Source organism: Amblyomma americanum, chromosome 3 (assembly GCF_052857255.1).
Source record: "Amblyomma americanum isolate KBUSLIRL-KWMA chromosome 3, ASM5285725v1, whole genome shotgun sequence".
NCBI classification, from domain to species: domain Eukaryota; kingdom Metazoa; phylum Arthropoda; class Arachnida; order Ixodida; family Ixodidae; genus Amblyomma; species Amblyomma americanum.
In genome coordinates, this window is record NC_135499.1 from 163,094,427 (window position 1) to 163,119,992 (window position 25,566).

The 25,566-nt window shown below is 44.9% G+C and overlaps 1 protein-coding gene across 1 annotated transcript; it reads right to left on the reverse strand.

Moving 5' to 3' along the window:
* Nucleotides 1-6,139: 6,139 nt before the first annotated feature.
* Nucleotides 6,140-24,310, reverse strand: stck (LIM zinc finger domain containing stck). Its single transcript, XM_077658594.1, has 10 exons — nucleotides 22,790-24,310; nucleotides 20,649-20,774; nucleotides 20,190-20,235; nucleotides 19,333-19,520; nucleotides 16,556-16,627; nucleotides 15,848-15,925; nucleotides 14,568-14,718; nucleotides 13,328-13,469; nucleotides 10,547-10,622; nucleotides 6,140-9,286 (listed from the first exon to the last, which is right to left on the reverse strand). The coding sequence occupies exons 1-10, from the start codon at nucleotides 23,251-23,253 to the stop codon at nucleotides 9,151-9,153; spliced, it is 1,479 nt and encodes a 492-aa protein (XP_077514720.1). The 5' UTR covers nucleotides 23,254-24,310; the 3' UTR covers nucleotides 6,140-9,150.
* Nucleotides 24,311-25,566: the final 1,256 nt, after the last annotated feature.

Genomic DNA, 25,566 nt, shown 5'->3' on the forward strand with positions numbered 1-25,566 from the left:
CCTTACGGGGACCGGCACGCGGCGGCGCCTTGTCATCCGATAACAACGGAAAAGATGTCCGCGGGAGGAAAGGATCTCCTTCGCCCTCGCCACGTAACTCGAGTGGCGGCGCGCTCCGTGCGCGACGTCATGCTTGCTGCGGCCGCGTTTCGATGGAGGAGAAACACAAAGGCGCCCCTATGCTATGCGATGTCAGCGCACGCTAAAGATCCCCAGGCTGTCGAAACTATTCCACAGCCCTCCACTATACGTCACCTCTTTCCTTTTTTCTTCTTTCACTCCCGCCTTCCTGCCTTCCCTTACGGCGAGTCTCGGAGCTCTCCATAACGTCACCTCTTACTCTGGATCAGCTCATAGAGGCCCGTAAAACAGCACAAGAAGAACGGCTGTCCAGGACAAATACTGGTAGATCAATACTGGAAAGGCTTTATCTGACCCCAAGCTTCCAATTGGACTAAAGGGTCCAAATTCCGCATCCAATCAGGCCATACATCAAAATCAAACCCCTTTCCCAAAACATGCAACTAGGACGGCATGACTGTTGGAGTGCGGCCAGGGCGAAAGTCATAGAAAATGGATATCTAGGGGTTCCTGCAGTGGCTTATGCTGATGCCGCAAAATTAAGTGAAAATTACTACTCCGCACCTGTGGTACGTGGGTCAGACCTCAGGTCTCTGGCCACAGCGAAGGTCAACTCATCCACAGTGTCAGTAAAGGTGGCAATAGCACATCGCCACAATTTCTATAGCCACAATTGTCAGTGACTCAAAAAGAACCATCTCGAATTATAATAAGGGCTCCGTGAGTGCGGCAGCCCTGGAAGGTTGCGGTAGAAATAGCGTTGCGGAGACTATATGAGTTCCTGCGCACTCTAGAAACTCAGGCAATGAAGAGACGGACAGGCTGCCTCGAGGCCTAACCAACCGGACCGACAACAACCCCCCTCCACCCCTCCCCTCAAAACTAAGCCGAAATCGAACGCATTTCATGTGATAACCAATGAATACAAGGAATGAAGGATGGCATTTCCTGCACCTCATCTAGAGCTCAATAGAGCACAGGCTACAACGCTCAGAAGGATACGCACAGGGTCTCTCCTGAGTCCCCACAAATTACATGCAATCTCAAAACGAGAATTTGCTTCGAGATGCAAAAATTGCAGCACATATGAAACTGCCGCACTGGAACATTATACATTGGGCATACAAGGGCAAACCACACTGCCTAAATAACTCCAATAGGAGGAGGGAGGAGGAGAGACTTTAATGAATACAGGGTAGGTCTGTCTGATTTTTAGCCTAGCATGCGCTGACATCGCACAGCACACGGGTGCCTTTTGCGTTTCGATGGAGGCAGGTATGCTCTGGCTGTGGCCGAGCATTCTAAATTCTGAGCCGCCGCGGCGAGTCATTAGTTATTAGTGGTTTCTGAGGTGAAGAAAATGGCACATTAACTGCCTCACTTCTCGGTGGACACCTCAACCACGCCGTCAGGGAACGGAGGAAGGTGGGAGTGGTGGTGGTGGGTGGTGAGAAAACTTTATTTCGTCAAAAGCGCGTGTAGATGGTTCCGTGCTATGGTCATCAGACCTCGACTGACGGCGACCTGGACGGCCCACTCCACGGCCCTGACCTGGACGGCCGGGTCTGAGCTGGAAACACGGCCTCCCACGTGCCTAAGAGAAGAATATTGCAGCAGAGCTACAGGGAGCGGCTGTTCCTTGCATTCGCACAACATATGATCATATGTCGCCAGGTTAGTATACACCATTTACACTCCGGCTTCACCTCTTGCGGATATATTTTGGTGAGTATATAAGGATTAAGGAAAGATCTCGTCTGGAGTCTTCTCCAAACTCCTGCTCCTTGACCAATGTCTTATCCGGCGACGGGAAAAGCCTCCGGCTCAACTTGTTGTTATGTAATGTCATATGGAAGGGCACCAGTCCATCTGTCGTGAACCCTCGCGGAACAGGCGACTCACTTGCCCGGTTAACGAAACCTCGAGCTTTTGCGTGAGTCGCCTCGTTTCCCGGGTTTCCGGAGAGCGCCAGTACTCATACCACCTCAACCTCTCTCATACCTGCACGTTTCGCTCGGCTCAAAAGCCTAGATGCAAAGAAGAAAGCGGTGCCGCAGTGGAGGTCTCCGGAATAATTTAGACCACCTGGGGATCCTTAGCGTGCACTGATGTCGCACAGCACACGGGCGCCTTCTGCGTTTCGCCTCCATCGAAACGCGGCCGGATTCGAACCCGAGAATTCAGGCTCGGTGCCCGAGCGCCCTAACCACTGAGTCACCGCGACGGGGTCCTTTGTCTTTCGCCTCCATCTAAACGGGGCTGCAGCACTCATGACGTCGCACACGGAGCGCGCCGCCACTGGAATGATCTAAAGCGGAAGAGCACACTCTGCGCCGCCTCCAAACCAACACGCTGCTCTGTCCAGCGGTATAGCAAAGCATTTCGACCCTAAATTGAGTGGACGGTGGAAACACTGGGATGAGGTGGCAGACATTTATCACATGGTGCGTGCATGGAGCAATAGAGAGCTCTAGTCTGGCAGGCCTGGGCGGCGGTCTCGACCAATGACATCCTGATGCCACTCAGTGTACCAGACCCTTCGTGGCCTCACCCTCCTTGTTTGCCAATAAAGCTTTTACCACCACCACCCACCCGCCGCGGTGGCTCAGTGGTTAGGGCGCTCGACTATTGATCCGGAGTTCCCGGGTTCGAACCCGACCGCGGCGGCAGCGTTTCGATGGAGGCGAAACGCAAAGGCGCCCGTGTGCTGTCAGTGCACTTTAAAGATACCCAGGTGGTCAAAATTATTCCGGAGACCTCCACTACGGCACCTTTCTTCCTTCCTTCTTTCACTATATACCTCCTTTATCCCTTCCCTTACGGCGCGGTTCAGGTGTCCGCCGTTATGTGAGACAGATATTGCGCCATTTCACTTCCCCAAGAAACCAAAACCAGACCAACGCCCCTCTAGTTAAGTGGAGAGGGACCCTTTCCTCTCGCGGACAACTTTTCCGTTGTATTCGAATGAAAATTAAGGTGGCGCCGCGTGCCTCCCATCCATTTCATTCAGACATGTTTGGGGGTCCCCCAGTTAGTGAGACAGTTACCGCGTCCCCTCACTGAGTGTGAGACAATCACTGCACCTTTCCTTTCCGAAAAACCACTTGAATGTGATATGGCGTCGGCGTCTGTGTAAAGCTTCCACCTGCCAACTGTGGCAGGTGGACTTTGAAGGGAATTTCCCCCTCTGCACTTGTAGGGGAGAGAGACCAGGCTAAGAATGACTCAGCAAAATGAAAATGACTAAGAATGACTAAGAAAAATAGATATGCAAAATCTACACAAAATGCAAGGATGACATCATTGAAACTGAAGCCTCCAGGTTAATAATAATAATAATTGGTTTTGGGGGAAAGGAAATGGCGCAGTATCTGTCTCATATATCGTTGGACACCTGAACCGCGCCGTAAGGGAAGGGATAAAGGAGGGAGTGAAAGAAGAAAGGAAGAATAGGTGCCGTAGTGGAGGGCTCCGGAATAATTTCGACCACCTGGGGATCTTTAACGTGCACTGACATCGCACAGCACACGGGCGCCTTAGCGTTTTTCCTCCATAAAAACGCAGCCGCCTCTTGTCTTCCTTCAATTATTATAGCTTGGCCAGCGACGCTGGCGTGTGACATCAGGGATGGTACTATTCGCACTGTAGCCCGATTGGCTGATTGATTTAACAACTTTTATTTCCATCAGGGAGGGTGTTTGTCCGTGTCCCCGGCACGCAGGCCTGGGAGTTGCGCGTCCGCAGTTAGAGGCTTGCTCGCAGTCCACGATTGGTAGTGGCCTCTTCCGCCAGATGGAGGGTGGTGCGCTGGAGCTCAGGGTCCGGGTTACTTAGCAGGATCTTCCAGACTTCTCTACTGCCAAAATTTTTGCCCGCCCCGGGAGAATTTGGGCACTCCCAAATTATGTGTTTAAGAGTTCCTCTCGCACCACAGTGTGTGCATCCTTCGTGCGACCTCAGCTATGGCTACACGTGGTACGCCCATACCGGGTTCATAAATGTATTAGTCTGTAGCTGCCTCCACGCGACAGCTTCTCTATTATTTAATTTTGGGTCGGGGGCACCAGCCTACATCCCAATCTTTCCCCGTAATTTTGCAGGCGCTCCTTTCCCCCCTAGTGCTCAAGCTGCCGATTCTAGTTCGTTTTGAGGGCTGTCTCGTTCAGCTTCGCCAGCAATACAACACCTCATGCCCGGTCGCTAACAAAAAAAATGAAAACTGGTTCTTGAGGAATGGAAATGACGCAGTAATTGTCTCATATATCTCGGTGTGTGGACACCTGAACGGTGCCGTTAGGAAAGGGATACATATAGAAGGGAGTGAAAGAAGAAAGGAAGAGGTGACCACCTGTGATGGAGGCAGAATGCAAAAGGCACCCGTGTGCTGTGGGATGACTGTGCGCCTCGATTTAAAAGGGTGGAGCAGCAGAAGACCTCCAAGTGCCTCCCTAAGTGTTCCTCCCACGAAATTTGTGCAAGGGCACACAGGCACACAACCATGACAATAATAGTAATAATTGGTTTTTGGGGAAAGGAAATGGCGCAGTATCTGTCTCATATATATAGTTGGACACCTGAACTGCGCTGCGCCATAAGGAAAGGGATAAAGGAGGGAGTGAAAGAAGAAAGGAGTGCTGCCGTAGTGGAGGGCTCCGGAATAATTTCGACCACCTGGGGATCTTTAACAAGCACTGACATAGCACAGCACACGGGCGCCTTAGCGTTTTGCCTCCATAATGCGACAAGGAAATAGAGCTGTGTATAGCCAATGTTCAACGAGCCTCCACGTTAGCAAATGCACCGCTCGGTGTGTTCGCCTCATCAACGTACCAAGATGTTGGGCTGCACAACCAGCCTTACCAGGACTGTTATTACAGATTTTAAATATGCCTGCACGCACCGGACCAGTCGCTACACATCAGTGGTGACGGTGCCTAAGACTTTTTTGCCAGACCTGCAGCCTCAGCCCTCAAAAGCATCGCATGCTGTGTTGGGTTGAGGCTGCTGAATGCAGGCTGCAATTCTTCGTGAGAACTTCGTTGTCGGAGTCGGGAACGGGATCCATCGTAATGTTGGTGCAAACGTAAACGAAGCGACGACGGCTGATAGAAGCCTTCTACGTCCAGCCGGCAGTAGTTTTCATTTCGGCTGCTGCTAGGCGGGAGCGCAGCGCTCACTGCCAGCAATCACAGAGTAGTCGTTTGTTTACCGCTTTACGTCACTCTTGTCGTATATCGTCATCAGAGAGTCCAGAGTTTGAATCATAGCGCCGGGAAAAACTTTGTCAACTTCGAATCCAAACCTCTTAGCAATAAATGCACCTTTCGCTGCCGGACAAGCGGCAGCAAAACCACAGAATGACGAACTATCGGATTTTACTAACAAAAAAATTTGATATCGTTGTCCTTAGTGCCGCTTTAAAACACTCACTTCAGCCACCTCATGCACATGCAGCAACAGGTGCTAAGCCTCAATGCCCGTTTCACCTTTGGGCTGCACAATGTAGCTGTGTGGCTGCTTATTTTAGCTTTCACTCGTCTGGTGAAAAGAAGTGCCTTTGCTGTAAAGGTCTTCAAGGAATGCCGTGTTACAGGGGTATTAGACACCTTATGGTAGCCAGTGGCTAATACCAAAGCACCATCCACAGTGGCTTCGATGTGAAACAGGTTAGAACTTGCAACGTCTACCGAGCGGTGCACTGCTAGCACGCCGGCAGGTGGCACGTTGCTGCAAGAAGCGCGTCACTAACACGGGTGCATTGTATTCCCGCTTCTAGGTTGCAGATAAGCATATCTATTTCAATTTCGCATATATCGAATTTTCAATAAATTTAACTATTTTGCAATCCCCTTCGTGTTCGATAAATCTGCGTTGCACTGCAAATATAAATATGAAAAAACATATATATTGCATTTGTGTATGTGTAAAATATGTACATGCACATATTTAGCACCTTGAACTTGCTAACTTGTCAGCCAAATATTACCAGCATATCATGCACAGTACCATAAGAAAGTAACCATTGTTTGCCATCACATTGTGACCACTCAAGGCTATATTAGTTCACAACAGGGTAGTTTTATTGTCTTCACAAACAAGGTGGCACATGTTGCTGCCAATGTAAACAAGCATGACAACAGACATAAAATGTGCTCCAAACAGAATGCTAAAAGGCACTGCCAAAAACAATCTAAGTTAGTACATGCACAAATGCACATAAAATGAAGGCACAAATTGCAACACAATCAGATGCCTCATAGCAATTGCTAATCCTTTGCATAAAACACCATGACGACCAATTGTGTTTTTGTCATGCAGGTTGCAAACACCTGAGTGAAAAAGCCAAGGATGGTAATTTTAGTATGAATGCAGCACTCATGTCTGCCTTACTGCAAAGAGTAAAAAAATGCACCCAGTAATGAATAGTCACTGGCATCTCCCTTCAAAATGGGTTCCTAGCACAACGTCAACACTAGTCATACCGTTGTTTACAGCACATTAAGACTTCTCAAGTGAGAAGGCAGCATGCTAAATGCTCTGTGCATAGTGCTAGGGATCAAAAAGCCTCTATCAATGAGATATCACCATTTTGATTTCCATGTAACAGCTTGTCATGCCAAAGTAAATGCTGCAACAAGATTCAGTGTGCACAGAAGATAACAGCGATATATAAACAGCCTTGTAGGCTAAGGCACAGGTGACGACAACAATATACAAATGTGTTGTGCGTAACTTTAACATCCAGCATTAGGAACAGATACTTTTGTTAATGGCTTTTCCAGATATAAATCACACCCAATTTTGATCACTAATTACTCAATAAGTGACAAAAATATGTCTTCCTGCAGCAGATGACAAGTACAAACCAAATACTTCTAACCACACATGACTATACTTGGGGAGCTTTTCAAATATTTTTAAGTATTCAATCCATAAAATTTCAATTCCCAATATCCAAGCATGCCTTAGAGGACAATAAAAATTGATGTTCACAATTTTCCTCGAAAACCCTGCTGCTTTGACTGCAAAATTCCTTTAAGAGCAATGCAAACACTCATGCAATTCACATACACAACTACTACATCCTGCTGCTGCTACCAACAGGATCAACATGCAACTCATACATATAACTTCCTGTTGCACTAACTGCATACTGTAGTTAAAAACAAACTGCTATGGGTATACGTCTCACAAAAAGTAGGATGCAACAAAACAGTTGCCCTCTCTCTATGTTTGCAGTATATATATGAGAAAAGGAAAGCAATGTTAGCAGTGCTCGCATTTTAATCGTAAAACAAGTATGTAAATCTGCTACCACAAAAGGTGACCTTCAGATCATGTTAGCACCAGCAGCCAAGGGTTGATTACAAGCACTTTTAGCAGTGCCAGAACAGACAGCATACAACTGCATCCACGGAAAAAAAAAAAAGAAGCTGATGGCAGTGTTTTCAAGATTGTTTCTTCCAATCAAAATTGCAGCAAGTTAAACGAATGACACTGTAACAGCCAGCACAGAAGGCTGGAATGAAGTACAACGACTTTATGCCAACAGCACTAGCACCTTCCAACGCCAAATAGTCCCAACTATACAAGGAAACACAAGGTGCTGCAAAATTTAGATAGTGTGCTTGTAAGTGCAAAGCACATCAAGTAAGAGTCCACACCAGAGTTTTTCAGCAGATCATGCAGAATGGATGTTCATTTAGGTGGAGTTCAGACAACGAACCTTAAGTCGATAACAGATAACAGACTTCAAGGCACCACTGCACTCAGCCTTGTGTACAGCAATACGAAATCTCAAAAGGCAAGTCAAACCTGACAATCATAACACCTTCAAGCACATGATTAAGTGAGAGCCAAGTTTTTGTTCATATCAAAGGACTAGATAGTACCTTGTCCTCATGTCTCAACACTTTGCAAAACATTGTAGCAATCAAATAGAGATTGAGGACTAAGCAGCTATACACACCTGTCTTGTAAAAGGCAGCTAGGTTATGAAAGAGAGAATTCAAATCGAACATGCAGCAAGAAATCCAGCCAAAAGACTTTTCATGATTGTGCAGACCTTTTCAAAAACTGTGCGCTTCTACAAATACAGGCAGTGTTTTAAGACAGAGGTTTTCAGCATGAAACACAGTGAAAAACACTTGTGCAAAAAGAGCAATCCATTACACTAATGAATAAACAAACAATGAGATTCTAAAAGGAAATATATAAAATCTATAAAATAAATGGCGTGATGTGATCGAGAACAGATATTTTCTGGCCTCTTATTCTTTGATGTCCTTTGCAGCAGATGATTTCTATACCATGTCCATCAACATAACAATAGAGCCCTAAGGAGAACTGCCACATTACTGGGCTTCTAAAATTGCATGCCACGACCAGTAAACAATACTACCAAGGAGATTTCACAGTCCTGAAATAGTAGAATAGTAATCCGTTTGAGTACCTTTTTGTGACAGATTCATATCTCACATGAATTTTTATAAATCTCATTTTATGGCGATACCTAAATTCATGATACACCACAAAGAGAGCAGAGAAGCCAGCAGGCATCAATAGGTGACATGCAATACCACAGAAAGGATTCTGTGATGAAACTCCAAAAATCTGTTTTCATTAAGCTCGTTTCACCCTACCTGAATTTCTTTACAAGTAGTGCTGAAAACTGCTTCCTAATAAAAGCACAATTTCATTAGCAGTTCCCACCTATTATCTCAACAGTAATGCCTGCTAGCTTTTACTGCTATACCAGATAAAATCTCCTAATTTCACATTTGATACCACATCTAATTACTTCGCTAGGCACTATATATAAACATATTTCTTGCCTGTCTCCTGTCATGGTTAGCATTCTCTGTACTGGTATTAACAGCAATGTCATTGTCACCAATATCTAAAAACATCAACAAGCATGTGGAATCGATGCACAAATTAAGACCCTGGCTATGATGGCTAGAGAACTGCGTCTAGGTAATATAGTAAATATATTACTCTTGAAAGCTTGGCACACACACTAGTTGATTAAATGCTTGCTTGGAGCAAGCAAGGAGCTGCTTGTTCTCTTCATGCACATGGTTGCCATGTATTGGTCTTCGAGTTTACTTCATAAGATTTCTTCAGTCGTTTCTTCAGATCACTGGGGAACTTCTCAAAGCACCGCTTGCACACAGGCTTAAGGTCAACCTCAAAGAACTTTGTCCTGCAAACAAGAAGGGCGAGAAATTGAAATGAACAAACTGCAAATAAAGAGCAAGGAAGAGAGATGGAGAACCATGTCGACTGCTTCAGGAGCTAAACTAGTCAAATCTGACATAGATACTATTGCTGATTAGACACCAAACGCAATTTCCCACAAGGTACATTTGCTTGCTCAAATCAGCTGGACAAAGCTTGAGTATATTTCATGGTTTTCTGCGTATTCAAGCACACAAAAGGCGGCCGGGAAACTTTTCTACATACTGTACTCCTTGACCATATGGCTACGTCGACAGCAGGACCATGTTAAATTAAGATTTCTGTCTCTTAACTTATTATTAAATCGGAGCTCCGAACAATACGCAATAGCAAAAGAAATGCCGACCCAGCATAAACATGAGAGCACACTTGGAATTTACTTCGCTATTCTTAGAGTCGGTATTTCTCAAACTTTGGTTTCAGTTTCATAAGTTTATCATCCCAAAGCGACTCGGGCTATGATGGATGCCGTAGTGAAGAGCTCCGAAAATTTCGACCACCTGGGGCTCTTTAATGTGCACTGACATTGCACAGTACACGAGCCTCTAGCATTTTGCCTCCATCAAAATATGACCACTGTGGCCAGGACTGAACCCGTGTCTTTTGGGTCAGCAGCCGAACAACATAACCACCAAGCCACCGCGGCGGCCAGTATTTCTCACTGTGGTCCTTGGAGCTGTAATAGTCTTTGAGAAAGCTGAGAATAGCTTCTGCTGATCTGATGTCAGGCCCTTCATTTCTGGCATGCAGAGCTACCATCATACACATGTGCATGCACACACACGCACACACACAGAGAGAGGTGGCCTTCAATTGGAAAGGCGGACAACAGAAGTTAGAAATAAATGCCACAAAACAAAAATGTTTCTGGAGTATTAACGTCAGCTGTAGCCCTTCTCTTTTGTTTTCTTTAATAACATATCGACTACTATAATTAGCACAATGAAAGAGGCAAAAGAAATATGTTCACGGCAATTTCAGGCCTGAAGCTCACTGACTAATTCGCAGCTTACAGCACAAGAAAAAGAGAGGCAGATAGAAAAAAAAAGAATAACAACCTATGTGCTTTGCTTCATTCCTGTTGCACTGTAAGCTATGAACCCCACTAAACTAGCATGCCTACCTTCTATTATGTTCGCTAGAAATTCAGGACAGAATTGTTCAAGACAGCAGCAAAATAATGAGCAAAAAAGGATAACGGACAAACAAGTGAAGCTCGTCTTACTTCTGACTCATTTTCTGGTCGCAGACAGAGCATGCGAAGTGGTGGACACACCAGGCTTTGTTCAGGGCAGTGAATACTGAAAAAGAAAAAAAAGAAAGATGAGAGAAAAAGTTGGTGAGGACATTTGAAGTTCAAAAATTTTGAGAAGCCAGGAGGAATTAAATCAGTTCCAATCATTCAACTTGCAGTGAATAAACGTTTATTTACTTGAGATATCTTTTTATTCCCCTCCGGCTGCTTGGCCGAAACTTTTCAGTGCTGCAGCAGCTACCACAAGCCCAGCTCACTAAGCTCTCAGTGCACTTGAGAACAGTAAGCATTAAGCCAGGAATGCTGTGCAAACCAATTCCAACGACCAAAAATAATAAAATACCAGCCAGTCATACATCATTGTACTGGATGGCTTTATGATTCTGTCCACTCATATTAAGTGATGCAAGATATAGCTTCCACAATGGCACATAATTATAGTACAGACAATATGTGCTGTCTTCATCTCCTTAGAAGCGTTTATTTTCAACCTTTCTGCATTTCACTGATGTGTTCCTTTTTCTTTGCATTTGTCTACAGGTGCAGCAGGGGTGTGCTTAAAATGTGCCAAATTCAAATGCACTGTGGACAATAAATCTGTTAGCTAGGAGTATGCAAATATAGTGCTTTCTTAAACTAATTCAAACATTAGTACACAAGCCTTGCTACTAAATTAAATATGAACTGAATAATGACAGGTCCAATCCAGACACAAATAGAATATCTTGCAAGTGATGTGCTAGATTTGTGTGCATTGCTTATTCAGACAGAAAAGTACCTGAAAGACACTTTTACTAACAACGCCACAATATGAGCAGCTTCTAAGACTGTACTGCTGTATCAGACGTAGGCAGAAGGGAGATCAGTCACAAGAAAATAAAGCATATGGCAAGGCTAGTATGTTACCATCACTACACAAGCAGGACGCTAATTCGTCCTAACAGAATAATGAACAGAAATCACTGCGAGGGGAAGAAACAGGAATGTTTGAAGAACAAACGTGGAATTAGATAAGTGGCTTGATGGTAGTAGAGCACCAGTGCGAAAACAAGCGTGGCATAGTGGAATCGGCCAAAACGCACATCTTTATTGGAAGCACGGGTTATTCAGATTGTCAATTAAAATTTAACAAGCATGCCCCGCTTGGATACAACAGTAAAAGGACGAAGGCCACTATGTTTCTTTCAATGCTCACTAGCTTGCCATTTGGTCATCACAATTTATGCCACATATAAGGGGCATATACTGCTCTAATGGCACACACACGTTACGCCCGCCATTCCTATTAGTTACTGAATGGGCTAACCAAGCACGCAATTCACTATTTGAAAATTGAAAACATCTGCATGCCCCTACTGTTAGTGCCTCTGGCATAACAGCGAATGCCGCAATCTATCCGTTGGTGGTAATCTTCATTTTGGTGGTACATCGGGTTTAACATCCCAAAGCTGCTAGTGGGCTATAAGAGATACCATGATGGAGGGCTCCAAATTAATTTACGCCCCCTGGGGCTTGACATCATGTAGCACACGGGCATTTTTGCATTGCCTCCATTGAAATGCTGCAACCAAGGCCAGGATTCGGCCCATGATTTTTGTCTCAGCAGCCTAATAGCAAAGCTAATGATCCATAACAGCGGGCACCGTTCACTTTGGATCATCCAGTATTTCAAATCACTGGTCATGGGTTTAAAGTAATGAGCTGCTTTTCTCTAAAGAAGGATATAGGCGCCTGCTGGAGCATGTGAACACCATCAAATTTAGCGAAACAATGAATTACCGATAATGAATTAAATAAGTTGGTTCTATATAGAGCACATAATGCTTCAAGCCTGTGCTTATGAGGTTGAAAAACTCAACCTAACAAAAGCAAGTTAAACGAATATATTGTGATGAAACTCTCCATAACCAAGAGTGTCTTAGCTGTGCTAAGAAATGCTTGAATAATGACAATGAACCAACCATGTGCACAGTAGATTAATACATTATATGGTTGATCTCCAAAGGAATGTAGCTGCGGGTGGTCTCATAGAAATACAGTGGTAATGTCAAATATATCAAGCTAGACTTTCTTGCGCAAATCCATGTATGATCATTTGATTTCGTTCTACGGGGTTTAACATCCCTAAGAGACTTAGGGGACTCTGTAGTGGAGGGCTCCAGATAATTTCAACCACCTGGGGTTCTTTAACGCGCACCGACATCAAAATGCGACCGCTGCGGCTGGGATCGAACCCGCGTCTTTTGGGTCAGCAGCCGAGCACCATGACCACTTAGCCACTGTGGCGGCTTGATCATTTTATTTGATTTTAATGGCACAGGAGCAGATTGGACAAAGAGTGCCATGCATAACATGTTAAGCCTGCACGAGGTGAAGTCAGAGAGCCATTCTTCGGAGCATTTCATCCTTGAGGCACCAAGCAACATGCCAGGTGAAAGCTTGTACCCATTGAAAAAGCAGAGGGCACCTGGTGACACAGGGGGATCAAACCCTGCACCTCCCGTATATGAGCCAAATCCTCAAACCACCAAACCATCGTAATGGCATATTACATGGTGCAGTAATACCCCCTGCTAACATCTTGCACGGGCATCAACACCTGGCAAAAAGAAAGGCCAACATTTTTTAGATACATCGCATGAAAACATTTTAATGTAAAAAATAAGAGTTCACAAATGAAAAAAAAAACAAAGCTCTGCTGTGACCCTTTATGGAGAAACGAGCAGTAAAAGAAGTAACTGCGCCACTTACCATCTCCGCCGATGACACTGTTGCAGATATAGCAAAGGTTGCCAAACAGCTGGTGGTAGTGGGTCTCACAGTAAGCGAGCCCCTTCTTCTCGTAGTGCCGATGCCCAAGGAAGGGCTTTTCACACTTGGCACACACGAAGTGCTGCAGTACAGAAAGGATACAATTCCAGGAAAACAGCACACAGAGCATCATAAGACAAACAGTCTGCATTAACTAGCAAACAGCAACTGGTGCAACAAACAGACGCATTACAACAAAGCGATGCTTGTAAAGATGGCGTTTCCTTTTTCTGTTCTACAAAGTGACACTGCGACACGTGACTACCCAGTGCCATATCTGCAGTGTCTCTAAAATGTGGACCACACGTAACATAAGAACCACAATAAAAAACAAGTTATGTTTGTAGTGGAAAATGCCCCTGAAAAAAGCAGCCAGCTTCCATGTATCTGTGATCATTCCCAACAAAGGGTGCTACTGCTTCCACAGCAAGCACAGCAGCTGTGAGCTTTAGCACATCATGAGTTCAGGTCATAAAAAACAATTGCACACTTTGGTAAGTCTTGGACAAAAAGAGCAATTCTAAGGAGCAACGTTCACAGAATGACTCTACCAAACACAAGATTCGGTGCACAACGTGGAATGTGAAGAAGTTTGTGGTCCAGGCAGAAAAGAATGTGTCTAGCTAAGTCTGACAGTGGTGGAAGACTCTGTATATTATGCATACATGAAATAAGAGTGGCCTTTGCTGGCTTTGACGTAATAGCAGTAGCAGCCTAAAAAGCTACTCGTGAACGTGTAAACTTTCTAGTAACACCGGTGATTGCTTAATTCAGAGCCGAAATAAAACAGACCTGAATCATAATTGAAAGCAGAAGAGTTACAGGGAAACAAAGCTACAAAAAATATTAAAGTAGGTGAGGAAGTAACCCAGGGAGAACAGTGTGTCCACAATGAAGTGAGCTTGCCTTACTGTGTTCTGAGAATTCATGTGTAGGCTGTGTGCTGAAAATTCATCAGAAGCATTCAAACATTCCTGTACAAAATCACTATTTTAGAACCGAAAGTAATAAAGACAAGGTTCAGAACCTGCACTTACCCCAGTTCCACAACTGCAACGCAAGACTGCATTGAAACCTACAATTTAATCCATTTTACCATTCATAAATTTTATATGCCTATGTGTATGATGATTCCAACCAATGAATGAAATGAAAACAAGGCAGGGCACACTTCACCCACCTCCACGTGCCAGTTCTTGCCAAGTGCAGTGACTACACGCTCCTCAATGGGCCGTCGGCAAGCACCACAAATGGGGATGCCCATCTTGTCATGACAGCGGAGGCAGTACAGGTCCCCTTTGACTTCACGTGCCTCTGCGGTCAGCTCCACACTGCACGCAAAGCACAACGCACCAATGACGACCTCACAATCTGTGCTGTGTACACACGTGACACACAAGTTTATGCATTGTCCTCTGCAAAAAGCTATGTCATTGTGAATCCTTGCCATTTAGTAGCCAGGCCTTTCATCTAGCATGCTCGCCTTCCCACCAAGCCAACAATGAAGCTGATATGCAAACACTAGAACAGTACAACCCCAATTATTCATACTTTGCTAAATCAAGTTTTCCTGTAGGTGCTACTAGAAACATTCATGCCAACACAGAGGGAAGACTCTGGGTAATCTGCATGAGATAAGATAAGCAGCAGTCATTCAAAGCTAACAGAAAATGATCAACTGGATTCAAAACGCAAAAGCCAAGTTAAACAGCAACAGGACGTCTGCAAACCCTCACGACAAGGAGTAACCATGCCAGGTAGAATGGGTCCAGCACCACAAAACAGAGAGCATCATTTGTTGCACAGCTGTGCGCAACCGACTGCAAACACATATAGCAGACACAGCAGTTTGCCACACTAGCAACAGGCGATGTCAAATGCAGGCCATCTCAGTCACTCCGCAGCATCAGTGAAGTGCACACCAGTGTTTCATCATGCACTTTGTAATTCTCTCACATACAGAAAGCATAACCATCATCATCCGGCCTGACTATGCCCATTGCAGGGCAAAGGCCTCTCCCATGTCTCTCCAATTAACCATGTCCTTTGCCAGCTGCGCCCACCATATGCCCGCAAACTTCTTAATTTCATCTGCCCACCTAACTTTCTGCCGCCCCCTGCTACACAGAAAGCACTCAGTTGCAAATTCATTGTTTTATAGACAGGCCACTAGGGGAGATGAAACAGGAGGAAGGATTCTCATCTAGGGAACAGCAAAAATAAAGGCAAAAAATAAAATAAAAATAAAAAGAAGCGGAAGCATGAGAGATCAAAAGAGATCTAGTGCACACAGATTCATGGCCTTCACCTGCTCTAGGCAAAAGTCAACTCAAACATAATCCAATGGTGACTTCAAAACATTAAGTTTTACCTCGTAAGCCCTGTCAACCATACTCAAGAAACAACGTAAGACAACGTGCATTCATAAATAACCCTGCTTAAGCGAGCGGAGACACTTACCCGCAAGTGGTGCAGTTGAAGTGGTACGGATGGTAGGGCTCACTGCGGAACTTCAGAGGCATGTCGTCAATGATGCCGCTGAAAAACGAAACACGCAAGAACGTTTGCCTCTCATCCACTGCCCCATCCACTGCAGGGCCAACAAGCCAATCAACGCATACAGAGATGTGAGACACTGCCTGAGCAATAAGCTTTACACAAACTTTACAAGGACAACTCTCTGCCCTAGTTCTGTGGGTGTCATGAAATTGGTTGTTTTTCTCAAAATATGCAACAACATAAATAAATACAGTAGCTTTATGTTGATCACACTAGTCAACACCACCAATAATTAAACATTCATTTTATGCTGTGGCCAACTTTCAACATGCCAGCAAAAAGATGTTAAAGGAAAGGTACCATATAAACTTGTGTAAGGGCCGGACTTCGGGTATCAAAAAAACATTCACCATATTTTTTTTTCTCAGTTATCTAGTCCAAAACACACGGCCCTTACACAAGATAATATGGTAAAATTCTGCTTGAAGCCAGGCAAAAACGGCTGCAGATAACACAGAGCTTGTAATTGTTCCTTCCACCTGGGGTTGAAAACAGCACAGCCTACCGCATGAAATGGCACCAAACGATGCTCGCATTGTTATCAGTGCAACTTCGAGCTCTCATGGGCAATAACCGTAGTAAATACTCTTTAAAATGAGAAGTACTTACTGGCACTTGTAGCAGATGTATTTGCCACAGGCTGCAGCCTTTTCCTTGGCATTGCACTCATGACAGAGGGCTCTGCACAAATACAAGCAAAACAGTCCATGCTATTTCTCATAAAACTTTCATGCATGGGGTATCAAAACGGACTATGATTAAAAGTAGATCTTGTAAAGAAGCAACCCACTGTGCGAGCATAAAGAAGTGAATTCAAAAACTGAACTGCCACTGGCACAGTCAGTTGCAGACATGCTGGAGAAATCTACCGCTTCACACGATCAGGGGCCCGAGGAACATGCGGCAGTTTCACTGGCCAGCAAACACATATTACATTCCTCTTGGTTTTTACTTTTGGTATATGGGGTATAACATCCCAAAGTGATACATGGGCTATGAGGACCGCCATAGCGGTGGGGATTAATTTAGACTGCCTGGGGTTCTTTAACAATGCACAGTACACGGGCATTTTTGCTTGCCACCATCTAAATGCAGCCGTTCCGACCAGGATTTGATCTCGCGACCTTGGGATCAGCAGCCGAATGATAAAGCCACTGAGGTAATGTGGTGAGTAGGTTTTTATTTTGGATAAGCTAGCCACTGCTTCTATTCCACCATTTTTTCTCGTCGAATTTCACTGCCATGAGCTCCTGTACAAATCAAGGCAGCTCATTTCATAAGCTCCACTTTACTGATTTCGGTGAAAACCTTGCATTTGCTATATTGCAAACAATAGCCATTAGTTCAAAACTTCTCCATGGCTGATACCTAAAAAATATGGCAAGTAGGTTTGTAAGTTCAGTCATATTATGACTCTATACAGCTGCTACTTGGAGCATTAAAAAGGAAAACAAGAGTTCTGTCAAAAATGTTTGTCAAGTCAATTAAGATGAATCTGGTAGTGATTCAGCTTAATGGGAATGATGGGTGGTGAACGTGAGAAACTGATGAAGCAGGTAGATGATCACCTCACCAAGGATTACCGCCAAACACTTAAAAACTCGTAAATATAGCAAACTAAATGTTATGTCCAGGTAGTTAATATTTAGGGATATCTGGAAGCAGTAAGTACTTTACCTGCATTTAGTTTGCAGACGTTGAATAGAAAAAAATCTATAACTTGGTCACGTACGTGCCCTCACTGTATGATGCTAATGTGTGGCGGTATATCCTACCATCTGTGCGACTGTCCTGGCTTCGCTAACAGATGTTCCGAGATTGCACCCTACCATGAACCACACCCCTCTAGCAACTGACACTAATGTCCAAATGGTGTTTGCAAGGTATGACTCCCTTAGTGGCCTCATCAGAGCAATGCGAGATGACTAACGACCGTGCAAACATTGAACTCTGCCTACTCTTCGTTACCCCTCCCATGGCTATGTGCCTCCCTTGCCTAATAAAGGACTTTCAACTCAACTTGGCCACTTTCAGAAGTGTCTGTGCATTTACTTCTTTAATAATCAGTGTGCGCATTAAAATAAATCCTCAACAGCTAAACATATAACTGTGGTAGTTGTTCTCCAACTAGTGGAATGTTATTTTAAGATGTGGTGCAAGCTATAATAGCATATTGTAATTGCTTTGAAACTAAGAATGATAACTGCAGTAGTTGCCAATCTAATTTTAAGATACATTTCAAAGGCTACAACAATGGCTTGTACAGCAGTTATGATGCCTCCCATATGTTTATATATTACCCACCAAGGCTTGTTTCTTGCAGACACAAAGCTACAGGTGAATTGTGGGGTTTAATGTCCTGAAACGACACATGTGCTATAAGAGACACTATAGCCGATAGCTCCGCATTAATTTCAACCACCTGGTGTTCAGAATATGACTATACACTGGTCATATTCTGTTCTCTTTGCACTTCTAGCAGTTCAGTTTTGGAGAGGTGTATGAAGCCATTTTCTCACAAATAAGTGTTCAAAGGCCTCAGTAGGCTTGAAGAAACAAACGTCCTTGAGAGGTACACGGTCAGACTGCTCCTCCCACTGTAATGTGTTACTGGCTCCCAGATGGAGGCTCATGATTTTTGTTACTTTATCTGTGAGACTTTTATTCACCAGGAACGGTGAAAGAGGGTTGAATGATTTATTTGCTGTAATAGTGTGCACAAATGTTAGAAATGTTCCCTTTATCTGGAGATAAAAACTGGTATGTTGTACTGACACATCCATGTCTCACAACGTGATTATGCCTTTTGAAAGATGGGAACATGTCCCTCATAGCATAATTAACCATAATTATTTTTGCATGGGGGCCTAACGAAGGGATGAGACGAACTTGAAATCAAGCTCACCCCAGCCAGCTGTAAAGCACCGGAATAACGAAGTGTGACGTTAAAAAGGTAAGTTATGTTGCCCCTGCATGCCAGGAAGAAAGAAAAGCTATAAAAGAAAACCAGAAGACAGGACAGGTGTGAGAGAGAAGAAATTGAAAGATCAGAGAAAGGGGAGAGGAAGAGGCCTTGCAGATTCCCTCAGCTCAGATCAGCCTGGAGGTGCCATTTACAAGAAGCTGGGGTCAAAGCAGTGCGTTGTCTTTGCTGAGGGATCTTAAAGGTGCAAAAACATTGTGTCGGCTCAGCTACAAGGATTGCCTTTTCTTCAGACACAGCTAAAGGTTACACATGGCTGGGCAGAGGTGGGCTGAGGACATTTAGTGCTTGTGTTTGTGGTGCGCCACACGCCAAACAACTGTAGACTGCAGATGGGGCTCCTGAGAAGGGCCACTTGCCTCTCTGTAGGCAAAAAGCACTTTGTGTAACTAGAGGTGCCTACCTTCCAGCATTCTTGATGAAACCTTGGTCAGCCAGTGGGATTGTGCAAATCTCGCATTGGAAGCACTGGGGGTGCCAGTTGTTGTTCATGGCTTTGATAACTCGACCAATGATGAACTCGCCACACTTGCCACAGCAGGGGGCGAAAAGGACGTGGAAGTCATGCTCGCAGTACTTGCGGCCCTCAAACTGCAAATCACATGGCAGGATTACAGGAAGAATGACTTGGCAACTTCAAACAACATTCTGGTTGTACCATTAAATGCTAACACATTATTCAAAAACAAGTACCAACATTGTTCCAAGACATATGAGCTTGTTGTGGATTTTCATGTGTTTTGCAGTTACACACGAGAAAGAATATGCCAACTTAATGCCATGTAAAAACACACACATCTGCCATGGTACTTCTGTGCTCAAAGGATAAGGAGCACAAAAAACTAAGACTACATAAAGGAGACAGGCAATATGTGCTGTGTCGTGAGCCTCCGTTCTGCAGTCTTCCTTTTTTGTACTGTTTATACCTCGATAAACGACTAACAATCAACCTTGTCTTCATCTCTGGTGTTCAATATCAACAGAGAGAAGGCCGGTTAACATTTTCAGTGACCAAATTTAATTACAGAAAAGATTTGTTATCATGCATTGCTTGGTGTCAAGCACTAGTTTACCTGTCTGACCAATAAGGTCTATACTTCTTTTTTTCTGGACTTTACAGTCATAACACGGGGTAAGCACTCCACTGAAACAAGTTCCATTATATCTGCTACTTCTGGCATGACAGAATAACTAAAACACTGTATGATCAGTCCTGCTCAGCACAAAAATTGTTGAAAAGAATAGAGTAGAGAATCTTACCTCATAGAAGACACCTTCGGGAAATGGCCGGAAGCACTGGCAACATCTGGCAACAGAAGGAACGGTATAGTAAACAACTTCAGCAGCGATTGTACGGAGAGTTCAATAAAGCCTGTCAGGTAATCATCTATTCTGGTTCTTGCTGTTAATTTAGAAATCATGACAGATACAACGTAGTTAGTTACAACACGAGACTCTCGAAATGTGTAAGTTACACATTTAAAGTGTTGCCCCCTTCCCCCAAATGGAGCCCTTAAATGTCCCCAATTTTACTCGCAAGAAATTGTTTGCGAGATCAGTTTTTCATAAATTCTAGGCTATTTGCAGAAATGGAGTCCCTCAAAGTATGCTATTTTCTTCCTATTGATGCTTGCTGAAGTTTCCAAGCTATATGCATGTTCCCACCAGACAAAGTATGGCAACAAAGATCTACATTGTGGCTTTATCCACTTTACTTACACAAAGCAAGCCTGGTGCCAGACTTCGCCATGTGAGTTGACAATCTTCTCGTGGGGCTCAAACCCGTCCCCACAACGGGTACAAGCCATTGTTTCGAGCGACATCAGGAAGTTTGCCTCTGATTCACTGTCAAACAGAGGAAGAAAGAAAGTAAAGATGTAAAATTAAAACACAACAATTCTGTGCCCTGCCCTCATACCATCAAAAAGTTTTTGCTTGCCTCAACCTTGCAGTAGTCAGCACTACTAAGAAGATATTCACTCCAATATTATTTGCACCATTTTGTACAGTCTTCATTTGAATGTCCACAACAAAACAACTACATCGAAACTTCATTTTTGGAAGGAAGCACAAAAAACAGCAACCACACACATACAAAAAAAAAAACTATAACACAAGCACTTTCTTTCTCAGTGTTAATTTTAGCACTTCATTCCGGACACGAACAATCTTGAACTCGAAAACTTGCTATACCAAAGCACAAAGCAGAACTAGATAAAAAGGCAACAGTAATTCCTGGTCTAGAAAATGGCACAAACAAGTAAGAGCCGAGACATGCCTAAACTTAAATATCTCTAGTAAATTAAAAATGTCATATCCGATTTGCCTATGAACACAGAAGAAAACACAAAACAGGTGTAAACTTAAAAGGCATGCCAAGAACAGTATTGTACATTGCTGAACACATTCAAAAAGCAGTGCTCAAATTCGTTGTCCATGCTCACCATGTTATATGTACATTAAATCTTCTTTCCCACAAAAAAAAAAGCCCCTTCAAAGCAGACAACTGCACTTTTCATCTTCTCAATCACTTTAGATGTAATCCGTATCATTACTACAACCCTGAAGGGCAAATTTTGAATGTTCTTATAGTAATAAAAAACTGTCTATTTGGCCGCACTGGGTTAGCTACGAGGTGGGGACAAATGGTTAAGACAACGTAAGAAAATGCATGTTTTCATTCTATATAAAAACGAGAGTACTCGAGTTTACACAGATTAACAGTGGTTTATATACCTTACCCTAGATGATAAAGCCATAATCAAAATCCACTTTAATGTCCTGTAAATTTATGATGATGCTCCCATATTAACAGACAGAACTTGTAAAACTACTGCGCAGTTAAACATAAAATCGGACAATAAGGAATGAAGCGAGTGCAACAAACACATGCCAGCAAAGGGAAGCCAGCAAGTAACAATATGCCCAATGCAAGCAGACTCCTTCCGCCCCCGCTGTTATCTATGAATACGCCTTGGTGCTCCGCGATAAGTTTGCAGAGTTTACTGACCCCTAGATAAGCCCCTACACATCTCCCGCATTGACAGAATTCCACCGCCATTCGTAGCCAAGTGCTCAAGACAGTATTTCCCTAACCATATTTTTTAAGAAGAATGCCACTATTTCTACTGCTGAGCTGCTTGTGCACAGTGCAAACAGTTAACAATATAGTATTTGCTTCACTTTCCACAGAAAGCAAAAGGATCCACACACAACAGTCTGTGTGATTCTTTGCCAATATAATTTAGTGTCTTATGCTTTCAAACAATGTGTGCGACTCTTAATATTCAAGCATGACAAGCAATTTGCTCCCACAGCTATGCATAACATGTAGTGAGAGTTCTGGCCCTTATCTAGTAACAGTACAGAGTCGATCACACTAGTCTAGAGCGCTCGGGCGGTGTGCTGCGGAGCAAATGAAGTGAAATATTTTCTTAACTGCTTTGCTAGCGTTAAGGCGATGATGCCTGTGCGGTTCACTGGTCTATTCGGCTGCTATACAGCACAAGCGTTATCAATGAAAGTCAATATCTGCTTTAGAATGTCTCCTTATTTCCCGCCGATGGCATAGCTCAAGCGCTCTACACAAGTGTGATCGACTCTGTACAACTTTGTTTTCTTTGCTAAAGTCTTGAATTTGAATGTTCCCTTCAAGACTGGCTTCTTTCGAGATTCATGCAAAGAGCTTGTTAAAAAACTTATGACAAAACATCCACTCTTTCAATTCTTGTTTTTAGAGCACACATGAACTGCTAAGCGTCCACAAGAAACCTGCACTCAAGACGGTCGAAACGCAGCTGTTGAGCCGTGCAGTGACGCCACTTAGAGGGCAGTAGCTGCCACCAAAAAAGGAAACCTACTCCTCCACCTCCAAATGTGGGACTGCTGATGATGTGCCAGGAGATGTGTAGAGGCCTTCATTAGACCTCGAAGGGCTGCCAACACCGTAGCCGCCACCACTGCCACCTCCCCCGTTCCTGTACTGCAGTGAAGATGAGGAAGTAGAGACGGAGTCGTATGATGGTGTCATTGATGCGGAGCTGGTCCTCTTGGGCGGCTCGGGCGGCGTGTTGTCGTAATCGGACGAGTTGCGCGGGTAGTGGTGGCTTCTGGCCGCCACTGGCGTCTGCCGAGTGGAGCTCGTAAATGTCACGGGGGGTGACGGCGCCGCAGGTTCGCTCACGTAGAGACCGCGCATCCGGTCGTTGAGGTGGTCCTGCCTTCTTATGTAAAGCGGACTGGCGTCCATCTGCCAAGGGATCTGGTTGGGTCCAGGCTTTTGTCGCGCGCCATCGGCGCTTGTCGTGTAGCGGTTCACAGACATGGCACCACTAACGTTCTTTTAATCGTCTCCTCAAATCGAAACTGTTTTCCGCAATGCCGCTGCCGCGTCTCCTCAGAAGGACGCCCGCTTCAAGGCCATACCTAAGTGCCGTCCGCGCTGGCCAATACAGGTTTCCTCTCACTGCCGCCGTTTGAAATGCGCAGCTGAGCGTCGCTTCGTCCAAGCCCAGAGAGTCGTCTGCGCTTCACCGGAACACGCTTTTCTTCTCAGTTTCTCCTGAAAGCCTTCCTGTGCAGCTGGTTGGTTGCTCTATTCAGACGCCCCGGTCGTTTCGACAGTACTCTTCCTTTTCGGAGAACTCTGTTTACAAAAACCAGGCGGGCAGATTCTGACGAAATGCGAAGCGAAATTTCCCGGATAACCGGGATATACACTCGAGATGCAGGTCTCGCCGAAATGTGGCACGGATCACGCACGCAGCGCCGCTGGCACGCCCGACATATGTTCCGGCCCAATCCGCCCGCACGGCACAATAATAACAAAACGGCGGGCGTCACGCCGGCGCCTTACGGAGAAAAAAGAAACACCACGACGATCGGCGGGAAGGAAAACACAAGAGCTCTTATCCCCCGCTCCCTCCGTCGTCACTACCACGAGCACTGGGGCGTTTCGCGGCCCGAGCGAACAATGGGGCGCAGTCGAGTTCGCCGAGTCCGCGAAATTCCGCACCGCAAAACCGATAAACGAATGCACGGTATCTTGCCGCCGCAGTTGCTCGATGAGAGAGACACGACTTGCGGCGGCACAAAGGAAGGCGTTGCTGGCGTTGCTGCGAGGCTGAGTCAGGAGGAGGTTGACGACTGCCGCTTCTCCTCCACCTCGGCGCCAAAGACGCGAAGGCGAAAGCACCGTCGAAGAGCGAGCACTGCACGTGCTCGACGCACAGCACGTGCAGAGGCGCTAACACGGTGATCCACGCTGCGCGCTCAAGCAGATCGATTCACACAGGGCGGCGTCGCCGCGATGTCCAGGCCGTCGAAGCCGCAAAGCCCGCCAGCAACGGCCAGTGCGGCCAGCCCGGAGAAACGCTCGCATCCCTCCTCTCCACTTCCACCACATCCCCCCTTTTCCCGTGGTGCATTGCGACTACCGGAAACGTCCGCCCGTTTCCTGCCGGCGATATCGAAATCGAAACTGGAGAGACGCGCGTCAGAGCGCACATACGCAACGACGTTTCGGATAGCAAAACGGGAAGCGTCAGACGGGGAGGCCCTGAGTGCTAAAATAAGCAGTAAAAACATTTTTTTTTTGTATAAACCCATGTGGAAAAGAGAGAGAAATAAATGCTCGTAAGTCTAGAATCGTGCGCTCAGGTTAAAACAGTGACGCGGCAAAAATAAGCCTGGGAGATATATCAATAGCCCTGATTTGCCGGAAATGATGCGTGTAGTAATCAATTCATGTAGTGTTTACTCAAGCTAAAAACGGCTTGGAAGACAGTAAGCGTTGAATACAACCTAGAAGAAGGCCCTCGCCAGTGGGAAAAAATGGAAACAAAGAAAAGAAGCTACAGCATGTGTACGACAGGAAAGCACACCAAGCTGGAATATAGAGGTGCATTTTTTGAAGTCCTAATCACAGCAACATGAATCTCGCTGGCTTCACAGATGTGTACGCAATAACAAGAAAGATATAGCTGAAAGCTTATTCCCAAAGTAGGGCGCGATCCAAGCACGACCTCAAAAGCACACAGTTAAACTACGCTATAGGCAGCGAGTTGCAATGGTACGAACCGGTTATGTGGTTGTTTTTTCTTTCATCTTATCTTTAAATTATTTACTTCAAATAATTGCCCTATCCATTCCCTATTTATCAACATCACAAATAAAAAAAATCCCCTGCGCTTCTTGGTTTAGTTGAATGTTGGCTGTATATATATATATATATATATATATATATATATATATATATATATATATATATATATATATATATATAGTGTTTTTCTAAGGCAACTAAACGAGGATAAAGTACTAAGTAGGGCCGGGTGCCACACAGGCCAGCGAGTGAAGACATCGAAACCACGGTTTTCATCATAAATTCATCTCTTACCGGACTAAAGCATTCATCCACGCATTCCCTTCGTCGCCTGTCCGTTAACGAAAGTTCCCGTCGGAGGCGCCAACTACGGACACGCAGACAGACAAAGTTCATCGACCAGCCGGTTTCGAAACTATGCAATGGGCTTTCGTGTCCTTGGGCAACGCCTCTGCCACGAGGCGAGTTCGTGTTCGCCGAGCCCCCAGCACGCGAGGTTCTTGCGAGGAAACCTCAGGTTGCGCAACTTTGTTT